This window comes from Crocuta crocuta, unplaced genomic scaffold (assembly GCF_008692635.1).
Source record: "Crocuta crocuta isolate KB4526 unplaced genomic scaffold, BGI_CrCroc_1.0 scaffold113, whole genome shotgun sequence".
Taxonomy (NCBI): domain Eukaryota; kingdom Metazoa; phylum Chordata; class Mammalia; order Carnivora; family Hyaenidae; genus Crocuta; species Crocuta crocuta.
The window spans coordinates 12,272,375-12,295,962 of NW_027530368.1; the positions used below are offsets into that span (position 1 = coordinate 12,272,375).

Below are 23,588 nucleotides of genomic sequence, written 5' to 3' on the forward strand. Positions count from 1 at the left end.
CGCTTGCTGGGTTATTCGCGTGTGCGGGTGGCGGTGAAGGAAGGAGAGGAGCGTGTGATAGTGAAGCTGGGCCGACGTGGGGGTGGAAGGGCTTCCCCAGCCCAGGGGGCTGGGGAGAAGTTGGGGTGATTTCAGGAACATCTCTGTAAATTATTAGGAGTGGAAGTTTCCAGAAATATTTAGTGCAGCAGCATCGAAACGTCCGCCTGCATCACGTGGCCCCTCGGTGGAGAGCTTGGGATCGGGGGAGGGAGGGGCCGTTGAGTCCCTCCTCCTCCTGCAAGGAAACTCAAAATCTTTCTGGTTTTTTGCAGAGTAGGATTAGAAGTAGGAGCGGTTAGTTGATTGTTAAGGATCCTGTAAATGGGACTCCGTGGTGTAGTTTGTTGAGAGGGGTCCTTGAGTGTGTTAAGTGATCGAATCGCTTGCTGCTGTCTTTGTACGGTAGATGATGCCCTGATTCTCCTTCATTTCGAGGTCTCCGAGTTTGGGGTGGTTGGGAAGAAGTGTTGTAGTAGAGGAGGCTTTAAGGATTTGCCCACCCCGGACCTCCTCTGATCACGCAGAGGCCATGCTGCATAGAGAATGGGGCGGTGAACTTCAGGCGCCTGGTCTAAACGCCTCCTCCGAGTATGGGCGGGGTGAGTGCGTGCTCCGGTATGCTATAGTTAGAAGTGCTGCAAATCGGTTCGGAGGGGAAGCGAAGGGAGGGCGGGCCTTAGTGAGGTGTGTTTCTACTGAATGAAGCTGGCAATTGCCCACACATCTAAGTAGCAGGCTCTCCTTGTAGCGACTTGTTTTTTGACCTACTACTTAGTAATCATAAAGCAACGGTTATGGTTTGGATGGAAGCTGGCAGTATGTAGCTGCTTACTCAGTTTGAAGTGGCAGTGAAGGTATTTTGGTAGTCACTTGTAGAGTCACATTGCTGGATAATCCCTTGTATATGCTATCCAGTGAGTGGATTTTAGGATTGAGTGTCCCAAGGAGAAAAGAAAACGTTTGTAGTTTCACCTCGTTTGCTGTCTGGCTGATTGTGTATCGTAAGCCTGTGGGACACTGCTGTTAGTGGAAAGAATGTTTTGGAAGCTGTTTGATTTGGGGGACTAAATGTGCTTGGCATTGACCAGAAAGCCGCCATTTCTGTACAGTTCAAGAATAGGTAGGTCATTTTGAAGATAGTCGCTAGTTTTAAGGATGGCAAACTATTGTATTTAACACAAGCTTCTATTCTAAACCTTATTTTTCACAATTTATAAGAGGTCTGTAAGGACAGTGTACTTGGAAACGAAACTTTACAGTCAATTTTTTGTTTGGGTTATTAAGTTATGATAGGGCTACTTACAAGCAAAGTTCGTTCAGTTTTTAATCAAAAATTGAAAACTTGTTCTGTATACCTTGGTGCTTTCTGGGCATTGTTTTTTAGCATCAGTTTTTAAGATTGTTCTGATCTTTAAAATTTTAGGTTCTTGTGAAGAAATTTACACACTAGTGGAATATATATATTTTGCTTTGATATTAATTTAGTATTTAGAGCAAAGATTTTTATTAATGTGTGTCAGATATTCTACTAAAAACATTAAATAAATGCTATAAAAGTTTTTGAAATCTCATGAGTTTTTGCTGTCAGTAATGGGCTGAAAGATGTCAGGCATAAAAATCCTAAACTCTTAATTTCTCAATTTTTACGTCATCTCTAACTTAACGGACTCATTTTTTACACTTCTATTTTTTTGTAACTGGCATTATCATTAACTAAAACATTTGAGTTAAAAGTGAAATTGCTGTTAAGAACATTTTTAAACTGCTATCAAGTAGCCAAAAAATAATGTCTTTTTCCTACCAAGCTGGTTTGTACAAACATAATGTAATCAAGCCACCCACCCATTTCCTTATCCTGGAAGGTTTTCAGAAGTGGAGGTGACCATCTGACCTTGTTGGGTCTAACTACAGTAAACCAGGGGTTCTTACCCTGAGATTTCATGCATGGTTTTCAAGATGTCCTGCGTTTTCTGTAATTGTATACAAGATTGTGAGTTTTTAAAATTTGGCAGGCCCTATGATATTCTTATGATTATAATGCATCTTGACCCAAAAAGGTGAAGGTGTATTGATTTAGTCAGTCAGGATTTGAGTAGCACTGGCTTTGAAGAAAAAGCAAAGGAAAAATTTTTATAATGCTGGGCAACAAAAATGTGACTGTGTGCCAGCATCTTGATTAGAATCCTCTTAAAAGGATAACATTGCATATGAACTGGTAGGTTTTGGCCAGTGTATTATATGAGGTGAAGAAGCTCATTTTTCTGTTATGGAATTTGTATTTGGAAAATAGTTGGCAAGCTTCTAGTTTTTCACCTTGCCAGTGAATACCTGGAAATTAAGAAAAATTTTTTGTTTGACATAATACCATAAAGTGTTCTTCTAGACCTATGTTTAAGGAATTTATACACCTGTAGTTTTAATCTCAAGTCATTGAAGGTTGAAAAATAAAAGATTTTTTAAATGTTTTATTTATTTCTGAGATAGACCACATGAACAGGGGAGGGTCAGAGAGAGGGAGACACAGAATCTGAACCAGACTCCAGGCTCTGAGCTAGCTGTCAGCACAGAGCCCCAGCGGGGCTCGAACCCACGAACTGTGAGATCATGACCTGAGCTGAAGTCGGATGCTTAACTGACTGAGACACCCAGGCGCCCCATAAAGTAGATGTTTTTGAGTATAAAATTTTTAAGTTCTGTAGAGTTTAAGGGTACCAGATTTGATAGACTTTTGGTTCTTGCTCATCATTGTTATATACAGTAGGAAAATTCGTATACCATATTTAATTTTCAGCACTTTTCTGTTTTTTTTTTCCCCCAGCACATCTTAAAAATTAAAGTAACATGCAGTGCAGAGAAGGGAGCTTTTACTGAATTAGAAGACCCTACTTAGGAAGGGGAAATCCACTTAAAACTTACCTATACCTAAAAATTTGAGGTTAAGACTTTGAACTGTAACAATTGTAGGGCCATAAATTCTTGATGATAGTTTCATTTTAAAATAGGGGATGTGTCTAGGTGGCTCAGTCAGTTAAGCATCAACTTTGGCTTGGGTCATGTTCTCAGGGTTTGTGAGTTTGAGCCCCACATGGGGCTTGCTGCTGTCAGTGCAGAGCCTGGTTTGGATCCTTTGTCCCCTTTCTGCTCCTTCCCCGTTCCCGCTATCTCAAAAATAAAAGGTGTTTAAAAAATGAAGTAAAATAACTAATTTGACAATAAACTATTTGTAAAAAAAAAAAAATGAAGTAAAATAGGTTAGCGGTAACTTTTTATAATTAAAGTTCATTTATTTTGAGAGCATGCACATGCATGAGCAAGGGAGAGAATCACAGGCAGCCTATGCACTGATCACGTAGAGCCCCATCAGAGGCTCAGTCTCACAAACCTGAGATCTGGACCTTAGCTGAGATCAAGAGTCAGATGGTTAACCCACGGAGCCACCCAGACACCCCAGGGGTAACTTTTTAAAAATATTGGAACAGTAAGAGTTTTCTGGGGTCTTAAGATAGACCTTAATAACTAAAGCAGTTATGGAGTAGTTGAGTTTCTTTAGCACTTACTTGCTTTTACTATTTAGGTAGCCTTTAAAATACTTGTTAAAATATTTGCAAGAACATGGTTGAAGTAAAATTCTTTGAATAGAAAGTTTGACTGGTTATATCAAAACTTCATAGGCACCTTAAATTTTTTTCTGTATTTACAGTAATCTATGCCAGCAATTATGACAATGTTAGCAGACCATGCAGCTCGTCAGCTGCTCGATTTCAGCCAAAAGCTGGATATCAATCTTCTAGACAATGTGGTGAATTGCTTATACCATGGAGAAGGAGCCCAGGTAAAGTAACTGATCAAAACTTTATAACATTCTTAACAGTGTAATGAAGTTGTTCCTTTAAGATTTTAAGTTACTACCTTTAAAAAAAAAAAAAAAAGTGTTCCATAGTTTGTATTAACTTAGAATTATATATTAACCAGTGAGAAGTGATATGGAGAAATTGCAGTATATTTTGGCATGGTTAGGGTGAGATGTTTTGAAATATACTTGTTGTGTTTTAAAGAAACCTTTTATCATTTAATGAAAGACAGCCTAATGTAGCAAATGTTTTGTAGATATTAAAGGTTGTGCATATTTTATGTATGTAATATATTTGGAGTTTCAGGATTCTTGTATTTTTGAAGCATGAAAATTACAGAAGTACATCACAATACCGAGTATCTAAAATTATTTGAACTTAAGGCGTGTAAAAGTGTTACTGTTAATGTAGATAATTATTTTTCATCTAATCCACGTTTTGAACAGTTGAAGGTTTGGGGGGGTTTTTGTTAAAAACACCCAATTGAAAAAGACCAGAGAAAAATGTTCATAAATGCTTTGATTGTTTTATGTTGCTTACAAGAAACTGGACAGTCTTGAATCTTCACTGGAATTAATCACATAAAGAGTTTTAAATCAGTAAAGTTTTCTGTTGTTGGATTTAAAAGTCTTTTAAGGTGATGGAACAAATATGAGTACAATTTTGTTGCCAAAATGTTAGGTTTCTAGTAGATGATGTCTAATTAGTACACTTGAAGTTATTTATGTTTAAGACATTAGTTTATATTTGCATAAACCCGGAGTGCTATCATAATTTTTAGAAAAGGTAGAAATTACTTCTTTTATGGATAGTATGAAAAACATGATGTATAAATAGTACCTTATGCATAAATATTTCCATTCTCCTCTAAAATCCAACATTTGTGGTTTCATTCACTGTATATAAATAAAGAGGACATTTAAAAGGAAAGGGGGACGTGAAAGTTGTATGAGTGGTGAAAACTATTCTGCAGATTTTGTAATAAGCTCGTTGGTCCAGTTTTATAACTCCTAGGGGTTTTCGGTCCGCATTCTTGTGTCTGAAATCTTCCTGAAAAAGTTATCCCATTCTTACCATGTAGTGGTTTTTTTGTGTGTGTGTGTGTGCTGTTCATTCACCATGGAGTTTTAAGCTTCATTTCATTCTAGCATGCATGTATGGAAAGCAGCTGGTTTTGGAAGAAAGTATGGAAGAAAGGTTGGGCTTACCTTTGAATATGTTAGAAGCACAAGTCTTATAGCCTTTATGAAGATGGGCATTTAATTTTGTCACATTGCTCAGCTGCTACTGCTGTTTAAATCTTAGTTCTTTTTTAGTATGGCTCACAACATCTAAAACTATGATGGATAAACAAAGAGACCAGTGTTCAGTAATTTTATCATGAAGAATATGTTGGTAGTGGGATACCTGGCTGGCTCTGTTGATTTCAAACCCCATGCTGGGTGTAGAGAGTACTTAAAAAAAAAAGTAAACTTGAAGATAAATACGTATCAGAGGTGATGACACTTTCAGTAATGCTTCACAGTATTGAGAATTAATGAATTATTTTAAATTTGACTTTTGAGTAAAATGTAGACTTAGCGTTCATATTTCCTAATTTTTTTCTTGAGAGCGAGTGAGAGAGGGACAGAGAGGGAGACTGAGAATCCCAACACCAGCTATCAGCACAGAGCCCAACTTGGGGCTCAGACAAACCGTGATATCTTGACCTAAGTTTGAAATCCAGAGTTGGACACTTTTGAGCCAACTGGACACCAACTGAGCCATCCAGGTGCCCTTAAATTCTATTTATCACGGCAAGATAAACTTTTCCATTCCAAAAGTAAGAATTTTATGTCTAGTTATAGCATGAGACAAATAGGTTGCATAAAGATAATTGCAAGCTGCTATTCTGTTTGTTATATTATAGATGAGGAAATGGAGGTTTAGAGCTTAAAGTCAGCTGAGAAGCTTTTTTCTAAAAGTCAGGTTTTTAAACTTATAGTTCAGTGTATTTTCAGTTTTCCACCTCTTTGAGGGTCTTACTTTGAATTAAAAGAAGTACAAACCTGTTATGGAAAACATGTTTTTAGTGATAGAATCTTAATTTTATTCCAGTAAGTTTTCTATTCATTGCTCTAGAGTCTACTTACTAGAGGCGAAGATAGTGGGGTTTATAGAAACACCTGTTATGGTACCTGATACTTAGAAGGCATTCTGTTTAAAGGGTACTTTTGCAAGTATAATGAAGATTTAGCATATATGATGTAAACTTACTGTTTTAAAATACAGTAAGGTTTCTTAATTTTTTCCAGTCTCAAATATGTACTGAAAAATGGCAACTAAAGAACTACATAAATGTATTTTTCTATTTTTAGCCAAGTTAGGCAGCTGGGTGGGCAGGGGGTGGTGTACAGAAGAGTTGGGTGTTTTCTCCAGTATTGTTTTCAGTGACTTGAACTCTCAACCTATTGCTTAGCAATTAAAATACTTTCACCATTCAGTAAGTAACACAGGGGATACCACATTTTCTTCTCTAACTTTAGTTGCCTTATTCTTTTTTAACCCCTCCTGGAATTTTAATAAAAAAATATTTTAGACGGATACTGTGGTTAGGGTAAAATTAAGACCTTAAGATGCAAGTACTAGAAATAACTTCAGAGTTAAAGGACTACTGAAAGGAAGGGACATGATTTATGCAGAGTTTTAGTGAATGGTAATAGTGTAGGGAGTATTCTCTTACTTACATTGGTCACTTTTGAAGTGATCTTCAAAAGTTCTGATAGTATCTTAACAAAATATTGTAAAGTAAGCATGGATCTTTGGTATACCTTATTCTCTTGATATTTCTTACTATTTTATGTGCAAGATTATAACTAGTTAGAAATGAATAGATCTAGTTAGGTATTTTGAGGGAGAGAATCAAAACATTGGAAGTGTGCTTTGGGCCTACATAACTCAGATCACTGTTCTTTGTGCTTTTTGTCATCATGTAGCATAGTTATAACTCCTTAAAACTATTAATCCTTTAATGAAATCAGATCCAAAATATTTACATATTAAGAGTTTATACTCTGGCTCTAACCCTGTCTATATTTTTAGATTGGAACCCAGGCAACTGGTTTTTCTTCCTAAGTTCCATGGTGGTTCTGGTGGTGGTGTCAAGGTGCACAACCACTACTTAATGTAGTTGGGTGTATATTTCTCAGTTCTTCTAAACAATAAGCAGTGTATATTGCTGATTGGTTGGTTGGGGGGGGGAATCACTGTATTTGCTACCTGAGGAAAATAATTCCTAACATCAAATCCAAGATAAACATGATTTTTTTTTTTCCCTCTAAGTTTGAATAAAAACTAAGTTCAGGAAGGTTATGAAGTGTCTGTCAGAGTAGTTCTGATTGGAAGGCTTTTCCCCTTTTTGATCTTGTTTATAAACTCTTAATCAAATTGAATCAATCTGACAGGTAATGGACAGATTCTAAAACCATCAAACTCTCTGAATACATGTGATGGAAACAAGTAAAAGGGAGGATCCAGTTCAGCTACAAAACTGCCTTTAAAGATCAAAAGATTAAGCTGTTGCTTCTTGAAAAAAATCCGTAGAAGTAACAGCCTTTGAAAATGTGTTCATCTCATGAAAATGTGTGTAATGGTTAACATAAAGATGCATAGGATCGATATGGCTAGATCTCTAAAAGTCTTGTCAGTCATACCTTACAATAAAGCTGAGGGAATGAAACTGTCAAAAGAACAAATTGTAGGATTTTTGTACTATGTTATTTATGTAAAATTTAGTGACCACAGAACTATATTGTTTATGGAGTTTATATCCATACTGTGAAATATGGACAGGAAAATATACCAAATTCATGAAAGTGATTACCTCTAAAGAAAGAACAAAGGAAGGAAATGGCATTGGAGAAAGGTATAAAGGTGATTGCCAGAAGTTTTAGATCTTGTGTTTAAAAGAAACACAGATACAAGTAAAACAAAATGTTAACGTTTATTCTAGATGGTGGCTATATAGATTTTTATTATACTGGGTTTGTATTTTAAAGATCTGAAAACAAAAGTTTTTGAAGTAAGCTTCAAAAGTAAGTAGAGTTTAATATGACATTTAGAAGACTTTCAGAGAATGCAAGAGATGTGTTTACAGTAAACTTAAGAGACTTTTAATAAGTGATTTAGGGGTCTTCATGTTGTATAATATCTATAGGTATTTGAAGTTGGTGGCCCAACTTAGACCTAGTTTTTATCAGTCTTCCCGTGAGATCTATTTTTATAGGTAAAGTTTGTTAGAGGCATGTTGGTAACTTGTAAGGCAGAGTGTACCATTACATAATTTATCTACGTATATGTGAAGTTTTAAATGTTGCTTTTGGTTCATTGTAAATGCTGAGAACTCACTTAGATTAGTCTTTGTTAGCACTGGTTGAATTTAAGATCCATTTTGAGAATACCAAATAAAGTAGATTGCAAAAAAAAAAACTATTCTGTTTCAAAGAGATAAATATTCCCATTTTAAACTGAAGTTTGGGACGACCAGATGGTTCAGTCGATTCTGCTCAGGTCATGATCTCTTTGGTTTTCTTTGTGTGAGTTCAAGTCCCCCCATCAGGCTCTCCGTTGGCAGCACGGAGACTCCTTGGGATTCTCCCTCTCCTATTCCTTCCCCCAGCCCTCTCAAAATAAATAAATTATAAAAAAAGAAATTGGATTTTAAGAGTGTTAATGGACACCTTTTTATTTGTTTATGGACTCATTATTTCTTGTGTTTCAGAAAGTAATAGAATCACTGTCCCATTAGGACTTGTACCTTGCTCAGTACCATTTTAATGAATGATTAAAAGAACAAGTGAGCTTAAAATTATTTTCATGTAATATTTTAGCAAAGAATGGCTCAAGAAGTACTGACACATTTAAAGGAGCATCCTGATGCGTGGACAAGAGTCGACACAATTTTGGAATTTTCACAGAATATGAACACGAAAGTAAGCAAGTGGTGGTTTTAAAATCCATTATTTCTTCTTTTCTTCCAGTCATAAACTTTGAGGAAGGTATCTCATTTTTAGTATTAGCGTTTGTTATCTCAAACATTTAATATTGTTAACTTATTTCAAAATTTAGTCTTAAACATAGAATTAATTCTTGCAAATAGTCCTAAGAATTATGAATGAAGTTTTGTAATTGGGACTAGTATGCAAGGTGGCTTTTTTTTTGGTTGTTTTTTGTTTTTGTTTTTAGAATATGTATACAGATCTAAGTAGCATAAATTCTGGATGTTATTCAGAGATGAAACATAACATCAGAGCAATTATTTTGGGCAAGTAATCAATATAATACAGGTTATGCACCTCCAACACGAAGTTGTGTGGGCAGCATAAAACCCTGCTCCATGGTACCAATGCTCTTAATGGGACAGCACTCAGTTTTTATTTGCAATTGAAAAATGTTATAATTTGGGTCCTTTTTTCCTAGTTTGAACAGAAGGGTTGATCAAAATGTGTTTTGACTGTTTTAGGCTTGATGATTCACACTTCTCTTTAAACTGCCTTGAAGTAATAAAATACCATGCATGGCATTCTGTTTAATACACACAAGATTTCCACTTGGTATACATTGTGTTAAAACAGAAAATAGCCATTTTCACATCTGTTTCTGAAATCAGACTGTATTAATTAACAGTTTTAAAATATTAGTTTTGACATCTTGTAAATTTTAGGGCAAAAATACAGTCCAGAACTTCCTCAAAGTGCTAACCTTAAGTAACATAATAGTGTTTGCCTGTTTGCTTGCCTGGTAAATTTTGCTTTTTATACTGACAGACATTACTAATGTTTAAGTTGATTTATCAACAGTATTTTTAAAAACTCAAATTTGTCTTGTGAAAAATGAGATGATTAGAGGAACAGAAAGAAAGCAACAGGTAAAGAATTCTTCAATTTACATAAATTACAAATGATTTGGTGCTAAATTTATGCACTATGACATTTGGCTTTTATGCAATCATTTTTTTTTCTTTAAAGATGTTAACACTACCTGATATTAATCATAATGTTCCATTATGTTGATTGCTTGTAATAGGAAGAAAAGGGGTGTCTTCCTGTGCAACTGACACAGCTAGGCTTTGACGGCAGGCCTCCACAAGGTCTACCCTTTTGATTCCCTTTAACTGAATTCTGTTCATCAATTGTTTTTGTTTCATGGGTGGTGGGAGGGGAAAGGGGAATTCAATGCATAAAATAAGTATTTCTAAGGGCTCAGTAGAAATTTCTACCATAGGGATCATTTCATGCATTTATTTTTTCATTTAGTCTTTGCTGTTATCTGTCCCTCATCTTCATAACTCAGCAGTGGATTTCTCAGGTCCTGAGATGTAACACAGATGTAATTCTTTTGAATGATGTTTGGATTATTTATGAATATCTCTAAAGTAGTTCTTTACCATTGGCTCTCAGATTTGGCTAACACTTAAGATTTTTTTTAATCAAAATACTCTAATTCAGAAAATGTGGGTTCTCTTCATATGTAGAGTCTTATTCTAGGAGAGATTGGGTTTTAAGACATTATGATGATGATCTTTGTATCCCTTCGACTTATGAAAGCTTTTATTGGGCTTAAGTGCCTCAGCCAGGAGGGCAGAAAGAGGAAAATATGAATTGTATCCTCAGCAAGCTTATGCTATTTTTTCACAGTTGGGGAAAGGATTTAGAGGTTAGTAAATAGGTAATTTAGGTAACAAAGTATCAAACATAAAGGAAGCAGGGTAATAGCTTTCAATTAAAAAGTGTACGCTGAAAAACATTGGCTAAATAAAATGAAGTTACTGAGATTATTATTTCTTCCTGGTATGTTTATGGTGGATTTTTAGTTTTTTAGAGATCTTTTAAATTGGTTGAGAAATGACAGTACTCCATGTAGTAAGAAGTGCATTGTTTTGACTTAGTAAAAACATTGACAGTCTCATTTCATATCTAGAAAATTAAAGTTTTTAGGGTAGTGTGTTCTTAAAAGTTAATTTTTTAATCCGAAAATAATTTTTTTTGGCCTATTTATATTTTTCTGAGGTCTAGACCTATAAAGGGATTATAAAAAAACAGGATAGAAGGTTTCACTATTTACTGCTGATTATGAAACCCATTAATATCAAATTTGTAACTTCAGAATTTTGCTTTGGCTTTTTTATTTTGGAAGTCTTTTTAAGGAATGTTCTGCAAATGTAGGATTTTAGTTGAAATGGCAAAATTTTCTTGAAAGTATGAAAAGTTAAAATGAAAGAAAACAGCAAAAACGTTTACTATTTGAGCACAATGTAGTTTGGGACAGTCTATATTGTGCTTTGGATAAAATGAGCATTCACATGATCCCTTTGGTTGAAATACTAATGCTCCTATTTTATTGTGTGATGACTAACCATTTTAAAGATGAACTCTTATTCTCAGCCAAAACTTGCAATCTGAGGTTATATGTCCGTATATATGAATTATTTTATCCTTCAGGTATTATAACTAATTCTTCCCTAATTCAACCAGTTGAAACATACCACAACAGTTTTGTCCCTTTTCTTCCTCCTGTCTATCCACACTAATTGGTCATGGTAATAATTTTGGGTAGTAACTCATGGCATTATAAACTGTTGTGAACATTGTTGACTATTTAGAGTGAGTAATGAGCAGGAGGGACAAAATGGCTTAAAAGTGGTATCTATATTTATCAACTTATATTTTTAGTAATGACTTTTATATTTAGGAAGGAATACCTGAAAGATAAATACAGATTGCAACATGCGTTTGTGTATTATTTTTGACTGTGCACAAAAGTTTATCTTTAAATTAGTAGAAATAGCAACTGTAAGGGTGGGATTAAAATTGAAAATTAAACCCATGGGCTGTCTTGCTGCTCCTTAAGTAACACACCAGTGATGTTTGTAAACACTTTCTATGGAAAGTATCTGTGACAATACTTTAATACTTGGCCAAGAGTTTACAACTCCTAGAGGATGGTAGGGAGCTTGAGAGCATCCAAGCTGCTAAATTCTTAGGGGCCTGGTCGTGTTAAAGTACGTGAGCCTATGAGCGGTCATTTATGCTGTGAATTCATATCTGGCTGCTACTTTTCCTTCTACAGATAAGCCCATTTGGCTGCTAAAGGGCTTTTTTATTTGGTTCTTCCTCCTGGTGTGAGCATGTATAAACAGCAGGACGTTAAATAGTATAGTAAACAATAAAATGAGGAAAATGCATGAAAACTCAGTATATGGGTGAATAGATCCTTGTTTAATATATGTAATTAAACTTGGTAGCATAATGTTTTTGAAACTTTAGATGTAAATGTGTGAATGTCTGTCCATTTGTGAATCCTGAAAATTGCCAGTCTTATAGCAATATGTTCACATGGTTCTATTCTCCAATTTTCAGTATTATGGACTTCAAATTTTGGAAAATGTGATAAAAACAAGGTGGAAGATTCTTCCAAGGAACCAGTGTGAAGGTAGGAAAATGTTTTGAAAAATTGTAAATCCAGAAATTTATTATTTTTGGCATTTTTATTATAGTTGAATATTGGGTGGGGGAATGTTAAATTTCATTAGTTTTTTATGCTCTAATGGAGATTACAGCTTTAATCATGTGGCAATGCAGGGGAGGAACTAGGTTACCTTTCAGGGGAAAGAGGAAGTCAAAGTGATTGAACTGTTTATAATAAATACTGTGATGTAAAATATATGTCAACTTCTAATTAATTGGGACCATGTTTGGAGTAAATGAAATTTGAAGGTGTGTTCTTATACGTGGGTTTAAATTTGCCAAACAGTATCTGACAAGTAATAATCATTGTAATACATTAATTTAACAAAGCAAAACCGAAGTTCTAAAAATCACAAGGCTTTACCTTTGGAAGTTCTGGGTGTGCCCTAAGAGAGATGAAGTTCTAATTTAGGGAAGGAAAAGAAAATGAGGATGTGATGATGCTTATTCTTGATATATAACTGTGCCTTTGTACTGTCTCAGTAACAGAAGTCCTAGTTTAAGAAACTTGGGGCAAGCTTAGTCTCTTGGAGTATATTGATGTAGTACTTCAGTTTTCATATACTGCCTCTCCCTCTCACCTATATTACATCACTTGTTAATCTCTGAAAAATATATAAATACCAGCTTGGACTTTATAAAGCTACTACTTGTGGCAGTTTTTTCTATTAAAACCAGTCTCCTGTTGGACTATTGATATTTAATAAGTCTTTTTTCCTTGCTTTTTCATGTCCTTTTTATGGTGAAGGAATGACCTGGATTTACTCAGCTAGTCTTTCTAGAAAACTGGTATCTTTCTGGCACGTTTAGAGGTGAATAAGATAGTTTTTAATGGCAATTTCCTTAAAGTACCCTACACTAGAGTAAGAATGATAGTACGGGGGAAATAGTGCCCCCTCCAGAAGGTTCCTATTTCTTTAAACGTTTTATTTTGGGTTGAAACTATTTTAGATCATGTTGTGTGTCCTTGCAAGTCCAGTTTGTGTGAACCAAATAGATCCTTCATACTTTGTCACTGCCCTTTATGGATCTTAGGTGCACTTCTCGTTCCTTTGCTGCTGTTAAGTCCCTCTTTTGTTTATAAACACCTAGACCTCTGCCTCTTACCACATAAGGATTGCACTAGATGATTCTTCGACATTTTTCTGTCTTTTAAATGAGACAATTTAAAAGGATACTAGCTCATGAAAATCATGGTTCTAATTATTACAGAAGAAATTAGAGTCTAAAGGGCTCCCTGAGGATTTTTAGCCTTAGTAGTAAGTTCTGGCTTTTATTATAAAGAAACAATACGTCTCATATTTATGTGTATCAAATATGTACATACTCCAGGGGGTATAAAACTGTTTACTTTTGAAAACCTGTCTTGTTTGAAAAAACTGGAAAGAAAGTTGGTAATTATTCTGCCTGTAACATTTCTAGAAAAAAGATTATTAAGAAAATTGAATTGAATATATGTTTACAGTACTGTACTGTGTATAATTTTTTAAATGCACATATGAATGGACCCATCCAGTTCAAGCCTATGTTGTTAAAGGATTAGCTATATCTATAAAAAATATTTATCAGGGGTATGTGGTTGGCTCAGTTGGTTGAACATTTGGCTCTGTTTCGGCTCAGGTCATGATTCCAGGGTCATGGGATTGAGCCCTGAGTTGAGCTCTGCACTGAGCATGGAGCCTGCTTACGATTCTCTCTCCTGAGTTGCCTGGGTGGCTCCGTTCTTGATCTCTGGGTCCTTGAGTTCAGGCCCTGTGTTGGGTTCTGTGCTGGGAGTGCAGAACCTGTTTGGCATTCTCTCCTCTCTCTATCCCTCCCCCACTCATGCTCATTCTCTAATTGAATAAACTTAAAAAAAAAAAAAAAAAAAGATTCTCTCCCTCTGCCCTCCTTGCATGTGTGCTCTCTATAAAATAATATTTATCAGAATCCCCTTTCCCCTGGTGTTTCTCTTCAAGACTAATGATATGATTAAGTGGAGCATAAACTTTATAAAAGTACCTGTCTACCACTCATATGATGGTTGCCTTTGTCAGTGAGGTCATTACATGAAGGAAAAAGTGGTATAACTTCTAGGATCTTTAACAGGCTTAAAGAGTATGTAATGTGTCCCCTAGAGAATGTGAATTACAGACTTCGGTAGGTAACAACAACTTTGCATGATTGGTTTAGTGGCTCATGTTTTTAAAGTAAAACATTGAGGGGAAAGATTCAGTACTCTATGAATTTTATAATTACTTTAAATGTTGTCAGTCTTGGGAAGCTTCTCCAATCTTAAGCTTTTGTATCCCCCCAAAATACACTAACTTTTCTGAATATTACTTTTTCTTCTTTAAGTATTGGGAATAAATTTGTATAACTCCCAAAATAGAGTATATTCTTTTTGTCTACAGTTGTTTTATCTTTTAAAGCTGTTGTCTCCACTTGTCCACAACTACTCCTTGTCTACCTTCTTTAGCCTATATATTTATTTACCTGGTATATACGTTGTGTATCCGCTTAGTACAAAGCAGTGCTTGGTATTAATAAGACTATGTAAATGTATCCCCACATCAAAATGTAATAGGTGGAAGACATAGAAAAGAAGTCAGGTAAGGTATATATAATATGAGTGCTACTCTTGTTATAAAAGAATGGGATGATGATCAGATTGAGCCCTTTAAACAGCTTCTTCATGCCAATGGTAGTATTTTAGAAGAAAAAAAATATTTGCACAAACAGCAAGCCAAAATAAATTTTACATTTTTCTAACCAAGCTTTTTTTCCCCCTAATGTTTGTATGTTTATTTACTTATTTTGAGAGAGAACCTGGAGTAGGCTCCATGCTGTCAGTGCAGAACCCTCAGAGCCCAACGAGGGGCTCAATCTCAGCAACCATGAAATCACGACATGAGCCTAAATCAGGAGCTGGATGCTTAACTGACAGAGCCAGCCAAGCGCCCCAGAGAATTTTGTTTCGATTAGAATTTTTTTATTGAAGTAAAATTGACACACAGTTTCAGGTGTCCAACATAATGCCATACTCACCATAAGTGTAGCTACCATTTGTCACCATTCAGTGCTATATTATCATTGACTGTATTTTCTACGCTGTACCTTTCATCCCTGTGATTTATTCCTTCCATAGTGAAACCTGTACACCCCAGTCCCTTTCACCCCTTTTGTCCATCTGCTTAACCATCTCTCCTTTAGATAACTTTAGTTTTCTCTATATATGGGTCTGTTTCTGCTTTGTTTTGTTGGTTTATTTTGTTCCTTAGATTCCACATACAAGTGAAATATGGTATGTTGTCCTTTCCTGACTTAGTTCACTTAGCATTATACCTTTAAGAACTCATCTTTTTTTGTGGCTAAGTAGTAATCCTGTGTTTTTGTGTGTGTGTGTGTGTGTGTGTGTGTGGCCACATCTTTGTCCATTCATTTATCAATGAGCGCTGAGGCTACTTCCATATCTTGTCTCTGAATTTGTGTTTTCCTTTGAGTAAATACGCAGTATAGTGCAATTACTGGATCATATGGCATTTGTATATGTAATTTTTTGAGGAACCTCCATACTTTTTTCCATAGTGACTGCACCAGTTTACATCCCTACCAGCTGTGCAAGAAGGTTCTTTTTTCTCCATATCCTTGCTGTGGGTTATTATTTTTTGTGTTTTTGATTGTAGCCATTCTGACAGATGTAAGATCTCTCATTGTGGTTTTGGTTTGCATTTTCCTAATGATTAGTGATGTTGTGAGTATCTTTTCATGTGTTTGCCATCTGTAGGCCTTCTTTGAAAAAATGTCTGTTCAAGTCCTCTGCCCATTTTTAATCAGATTATATGGGTGTGGTCTTTTTTTGTTGTTGAGTTGCAGGTTTTTATCTATTTTTGATGTTAACCCCTTATTGGATAGATCATTGGCAAATATCTTCCCCATTCAACAGGTTGCCTTGTTTTGTTGATGGTTTCCTTTGCTGTGCCAAAGGTCTTTTATTTTGGTGTAGTCCTAATAGTTTAATTGTGCTTTTTGTTTCTTTTGCCTGAGGAGACACATCTAGAAAAATGTTACTGATGCTGCAGTCTAAGATTACTGCCTATGTTTTCTTGCAGGAGCTTTACAGATTCAAGTCCCATATTTAGGTTTTTAACTCTTTTTTGAGTTTTTGTGCATGGTGTAATAAGAAAGGTACAGTTTCATTCTTTTGCGTGTAGCTGTCCAATTCTCCTAATACCATTTGTTGAAGACAAATGGTTGCTAGACAATGAAGTAATTAAAGGTACACTAGGATGGTCAGTGGTGTTGATTCTCTATCCGGGCTGCACATCAACATTTTCAGCTAACCTTCCTCCCTTTTTAAAAACAATGTTTGCATTTGGATTAGAAAATTCAAATGATAAAGAAGGGGGAGGCCCTATTTGACACACCCTGGAAAAAAAATTTATCGGTATAAAGGCAGCTTTTATGTTTTGGTTTTTTTGAACCAAATGATCATGATTTAATCTGTTAAGGTGTGGCTTACATGTCCTTTTATTTCATGAGATAGATGAGAACTTACTGTAATTAAAAAGTCCTGGTGAATTATGAGTAGTCCAAAGTAATAAAGTCACAATTGGACAGTTTGGAAGTTTGGGTGCTTAAAGGTAGTTGGGCAGTTGAGTTGCTGAGTTGTGTACTTCTCTGTTTTAATTTAGAAAGTTGACAAACCAAATCCAGTTACCCAAAAGATTTTGCTCCGTGCTTTCCTATGGAATGAGGCACATGGTACATTTATTTATTTTTTTACTTATTTATTTTGAAAGAGAGACAGCAGGGTAGTGGAAGGGAGAGAGGATCCCTAGCAGGCTCCGTGCTCCTTGCGCAGAGCCTAAACCAGGATTTGGACTCCCGAACTGTGAGATCATGGCCTGAGCCGAAACCAAGAATTAGACACTTAGAATGAAGCCAGGTGCCCCATGGTACATTCATGATCTTTATGCAGAATACTTGCCCCTCTGAATCTTGACTGCTTTGCAACCTTCCTAGGATATGATCAGAAAGGTAATGTGTGTAAAGCACTGAGCCCTTCTAGGTGCTGAATATGAATAAACATCTAGCATGTGTTTTGCCAGTCTTTTTCCACAAAAATGTCTTCATTTCTCCAAATAACCTTCAAACTTCTGCAGTAGCTTCCTAACAGGGCTCCTTAATACCTACTTTTGTATGTCCTTTATATTCGCCATAAAGGATTTTACCATGGTGGTGTTTTGTTTATGTTTTTCCCAACCAAGGGGATTTAATGCAGGGGAATTGAGGGGGTTGATAAGTCGAAGAGAGGAACATTGACGAAACTCAGATGTTAGTAAACACTGGAAGCAGCTACTAACCTTAGGGCAGGGGGGAACAAAAGGAAAGAGATGGTTATCAGAACCTAGAAGCTATTCAAGAATACAATTTGGTAAGTTTTGACTTAAGTGTATACCCAAGAAACCAACCACTATAATCATGATCTTCATCTTTTGTGATTGCCTTCTTTTTTTACCTCCTCCTCCCCAGTCTTTTTGTCACTCACTTGATTAGCTGGAGTAGAATGGCTGGATAATATGGTAGGTGCATGTTTAACTGCCAAACTATTTTCCAAAATGGTTGTATCATTTCATATTCTCACTAGCAGTACAGTTGACCCGTGAACAATGTGTGTGAGGGGTTAGGGAAGCTTAGCCCCTGGCAGTCACAAATCAGTGCAAAACTTTGGGCTCCCCCAAAATTTAACTACAAACCCTACTGTTTGTTGCCTCATTGATAACAGTTGATGAATACATATTTTGTTTGTTATGTGTGTTTTATACTGTATTCTTAAAGTAAGCTAGAGAAAAGTGTTAAAATCATAAGGAGAGTACATTTACAGTACTGTACTGTATTTATCTTAAAAAACCCACAAATAAGTGGCTCTGTACAGCTTAAACCTGTGTTGTTCAAGGGTCAACTGTAATCAATGAATCTTAAATAAGCGGTTGTTTTGTGATAAAATAATACATAACAGTATTTACCATTTTAAGTCTGTAGTTCAGTGTACGTAAGTACATTCATAATATTGTACAGTCATTATCACAATCAATCTCTAAAATTTTTTCATCATCCCAAATTGAAACCCTACCGATTAAAACATGAACTCTCCATTATGCTGTCTCCCCAGTCTCTGTTACCCACTGTTACACTGTCTCTGTGAATTTGCTTATTCTAAGTAACTCATGTAGGTACAATCATTTTTGTGTGTGTGTGTCTGGTTAGTGTTACTTAGCATATGTTTCTAAGGTTCGTCCATGTTACAGCCTTCAATATCTGAATTTCTTTTTTTTAATGACTGAATAATACTCCTTTTTATGTATATACTACATTTTTATTGATTCATCTGTGGGTGGGAATTTGGGTTAGTACCACCTTTTGCCCATTATAAATAATGATGCTATAAATGTAATAAATTTAAATTCTTCTATATCTTTTATTTATAGTTCTTGTTCAGTATCTGAGGCCATAATCCCATTTAAAGAGTTATTGATGTTCTGGGGTACCTGGGTGGCTCGATCAGTTAAGCTTCAGACTTTGGCTTAGGTCATGATCTCATGGTTGGTTCATTTTGTGACCTTGAGCTCCATTGTCAGCCTCCTTAATGGCAGTGCAGAGCCTGCTTGGGATTCTAGCTCTCTTTATCTGCCCTTCTCCCACTCATACTTTCTCTCACTCTCAAAATAAACAAAACGTGATCATTTTTCTTATAGCTTGTTCCTCCTGATATTACTAAACATGCAGGTAATAAGTTGCAGTGTCGTCCTAGCCTATCTGAATGAACCCTAGGTTAAGAATTTCCACTTTTGAGGGGCTCCTGGGTAGTTCAGTCAGTTAAGCATCCAATTTTAGCTCACATCCTGAGTTTGAGCCCCGCCTCGGGCTCTATGCTGATAGCTTAGAGCCTGGAGCCTGCTTCAGATTCTGTGTCTTCTCTCTTTGTCCTTTCCCCACTCGCACTTGACGCGCGCTCTCACTCTCTCTCAAAAATAAACATTAAAAAAATTTTTTTTAATTCCCACTTTTGAATTGATTTAGCTATTTTGTCTCTCATTTTGCTGTTTGTTACCTCAAGTGTTGAATTGAGTGAAGAGTAGGAACCATACTCTGGATTCATGTGTACAAGAAAGTGTAAGAAGGACAGATAGCTGTATTTTAGTGTTGATATTTGTGATAAACGTCTGGCACAGGGAAAGAACCTTTGAATTAAAATTGTTTTGATGGAGAATGTACCAGGCTTGAATTGTTAGAGCTGAGTGTAAAGAAACATTTAAAGTGGAATTGGAGGGGTGCTTGGCTGGCTCAGTCAGTAGAGCAAATGACTCTTGATCTGAGGTTTGCGCATTTGAGGCCCACATTGGGGTAGAATTTACTTAAAATAATGCATAAATAAATTTAAGAAGTGGAATTGGATACTTTTAAGTATTGCACAGTGGTCGGTGCTGGGGTGAATATGAGTTTTGTCTGTAGTTTTACTTTCATAATACTCATATGTTAAGACCTCATTTTCTGTAATATGTAAAAATTAGCCGTTGTGAAAGAGTAATCAGAATGTGCGACTTTTTTTTTTTTTTTTTGGAAATACTTATTTTTGAGATAGAACAAGCAAGGGAGGTGCAGAGAAAGAGGGAGACAGGGTCTGAAGTAGAATCCACGCAGACAACAGAGAGCCCGTTGTGGCGCTTGAACCCACCCCAAGATCATGACCTAAGCCAAAGTTGGGACGCTTAACCAACTGAGCCACTCAAGTGCCCCCAGAATGTGCAGCTTTTTTATTCAACATTTTATAGTTTGTCTAGGAATGTAATTTTTTTAGTAGGTGGAATCGTGTATTTGGTGGAAAAGTTGCTGTCTGGCGATCTATCACTGACCAGATAATATGCTAAGGTAGAACCTTAGGTAAATTTTGAAAAGTAGGGCTTTTGCTTTTGTTCCCATGGGAATATGGCACGATCAGGAAGTGTGGTAGTCAGTATTAGTAATAAGTTCTCTTACTTTAAAGGGTTTTAGTGAATCCTCTTTATGAAAATCAGGTTTGGTAATGGATTTCTTTTACCCTGTCATTATCCACTCTTTGGAAGATGTTCTTAGATGTAAAAAACTTGCAAAATGATGTGTAACTTCTAAGGCAGGATGGGGTTTATTTTAATCTCACCTTTTCACTTGATAACGTTGATATACTCTCTACTTAATAAGATTATGTTGACTATTTAGCATTGCTTGTTTTTTATTTTAAATGTCAAAAGACATTTTTCTTGACCTGCAGAAAATATATTATAAAAGATTAATGTATAAGCTTGAATTTGAAAATTTTATGTCATAATCTGCTTTGCCATGACTAAATTGGGATTGTCATGCTAGTGTATCTTGTTTTAAAGAAATTTTACATAACCATTCTTTTTAATAAAATAGCACTCTTGAGTATTTTGTATGTTAATTTAAACTTTGGAGGTGAATTTTCAAATTCAGAAGAATAGAAGGAGAGGCTATAGATAAAAATTTAAGTGATTTGAAAAGCTTGATAACATACTAAGAAGAGCATAGTTGCACTGAGATGTTCTGATTTTTCAAAAAAAAAATTTATCTGTATTTGTGTATCTATCAAATTTTCTTGATTCCCAAGGAGATGCTTACAAAGCTGCTGGAAGAAATATCTCAGGTCCTTCACCTACACTTTGTGAATAATAGGAAACAGATAAATTCATATTAGATTTTTACTGATAATATACATATGTGTAGGGAGTGCCTTATTCTAAAACATTTATTTTATGTGACTGTCTCTTTCACACCTCACAGACACAATGATTTGGTACAAAGAATAAGACTGAGAATATACCATTTTCTGTCAATTCTCGGATAATTTTCTGTTAAGTTTTAGAAGCTAAACTGTTTCTGCTATTTGTCAACATTTGACTTTTCTACCTTGATAAGAATGATGCCATTGCGCTGTTTCTTCTTTTATTTATTTAAAGATTTTTTTTTAAGCTTATTTACTTGAGAGAGACAGACTGTGCAAGTGGTGGATGGCCAGAGAGAGAGAGAGAATCTCAAGCAAGTTCCACAAAGCCAGCGCAGATCCTGATACAGGGCTGTAACTTATAAAGTCGGGAGATCATAACCTCAGTCAGAACTAAGAGTCAGACACTTAACTGAGCCACCCTGGCGCTCTATTGTGCTGTTTCTTTACAGTTGTAGAACTCTTTTTCTTTTTCATTGAGCTGCTTTAATTTTTAAATTTTGGGTAAGCCATGGAATGTACTTGGGGAAGAAGTTACAGTACTTAATGAAATTAGCCTTGTACCTAGCAGTAGGAGATTCCAGACACTATGTGCATCAATACTTGATCAGAAGAGGTGGTGTTTCCATGTTCTGAGGGGATTGAAGTATGCTCATTGTAGAGTGACATTAAATTAAATTAAGATTGTATTGTCTGTGAGAAATTTCCGTGGGGTTTTTTTTTCCCACTTTTTTCCTATTTTCATCTTTATGCTTTGCTTCATCTACAGGTGAACCTCAGACCTCTGAAAAGAGGGAGAAGATATTTAATTGATTTAATTGGTAACAGAAGAGTTGAAGGATCTATTTGATCCTATTTTCCTATTCCCTGAGGCTGAGAAAGCCTCCCGATAGTTATATATGTTTTCCGAATAGAGACAGCAATAGTAGTCTTAGACATTGTTTCATTTCTTATGACAGATTAAGAAGACTACTGAGTCTCTCATTATATCGTATTGTCACTCCTTTAACAGAGAGAAGGCAATATTTTTGTTTGTGTTTTGGGTATGTGTTTCCTGTGTTAAGAGGTTTCAGAGGGATGCTTATTCTTCATATTTTTCAGAATTGTCATTTAATTTTTTAAGAGGCCTTAGTAATAATAATTTATGTAAAGACCAGAAGGACCAACAATACCATAATGTTTTGATTAAATCTTCTGGACACTAAGTACATATGGGATTGTTTTGTGGGTTAGCCTAAGTAATTGGTATAATTTAGCTTTCTTTCTTTCTTTTTTTTAAAGTTTATTTTGAGAGAGAATATTGGGGAGGGACAGAGAGAGAATTTCAAGCAGGCTCCATGCTGTCAGTGCAGAGCTCTACACAGGGCTTGAACTTACAAATTGAAATCATAACCTGAGCCAAAATCAAGTTGAGTATTTCATCAACTGAGGCACACAGGTGCACACCTAGCTTGTTTTTTAGAACTGATGTATGGTTGTTATATTATTCACGTACAGAAGCCCTCAATTTAAAAAAAAATTGATTTTCAGGGCGCATGGGTAGTTTGGTCGGTGACAGTGCAGAGCCTCCTTGGGATTCTCCCCCTCTTTCTGCCCCTCCTCTGCTCATGTGTGCTGTTGTAGTCTCTCAAAATGAATTAATAAAATTGATATTCCTAATTATTTCCTTCCTTTTGTTGCCTTATTAAAACTAGACCTGGGGCGCCTGAGTGGTTCAGTCGGTTAAGTGCCCAACTTCAGCTCAGGTCATGATCTCATGGTTCAGGAGTTCAAGCCCCACATTGGGGCTCTGTGCTGACAGCCCAGAGCCTGGATCCTGCTTCAGATTCTGTGTTTCCCTCTCTCTCTCTGCCCCTCTCCCGTTCACACTCTGTCTCTCTGCCTCTCTCAAAAAATGAATAAACTTTAAAAAAATTTGTTTAAAAAACTAGACCTGATTTTGTGTCTTTAAATCCTCTTATTTTAAAATAATTTTAGACTATAGAAATGTCCAAAAAATATAGAAAGCACTACATACCATTTGGTTTATTCTAATACTAACAGCTTCTACAACCATAATAAAATTATCAGAATCATAGGGGGTGCCTGTGTGGTTCAGTGCTTTAAGCATCCTACTTTAGTTCAGGTCATGATATCACAGTTCATGAGTTCAAGCCCGGCATTGGGCTCTGTGCTGACAGCTCAGAGCCTGGAGCCTGCTTCAGATTCTGTGTCTCCCCTCTCTACTCCTTACCTACTACTCACACTGTCTCTATCTCAAAAATAAACTTAAAATTTTTAGCAAAGTCATAAAAAGAACATTGGTTCAGTACTAGTAACTGAATTATGGCCACTAATTTAAATTTCATACGTGTTTCTAATATCCTTTTTCTGTTCTACAGTTAGTGTCTTTTTTTAGTCTTCTAATCTGTGATGGTTCTTAATCCCTGC

General features: G+C 35.8%; 1 protein-coding gene across 1 annotated transcript in view; it reads left to right on the forward strand.

The window, feature by feature from the left end:
• XPO1 (exportin 1) overlaps nt 1–23,588 on the forward strand; it is a 41,561-nt gene that overhangs the window by 270 nt on the left and 17,703 nt on the right. Inside the window, exons 2-4 of the mRNA XM_077766451.1 lie at nt 3,743–3,874; nt 8,762–8,863; nt 12,290–12,362. Of these exons, the coding sequence (XP_077622577.1) occupies nt 3,749–3,874; nt 8,762–8,863; nt 12,290–12,362 (301 nt within the window). The 5' untranslated portion in view covers nt 3,743–3,748. The remainder of the gene's footprint in view (nt 1–3,742; nt 3,875–8,761; nt 8,864–12,289; nt 12,363–23,588) is intronic.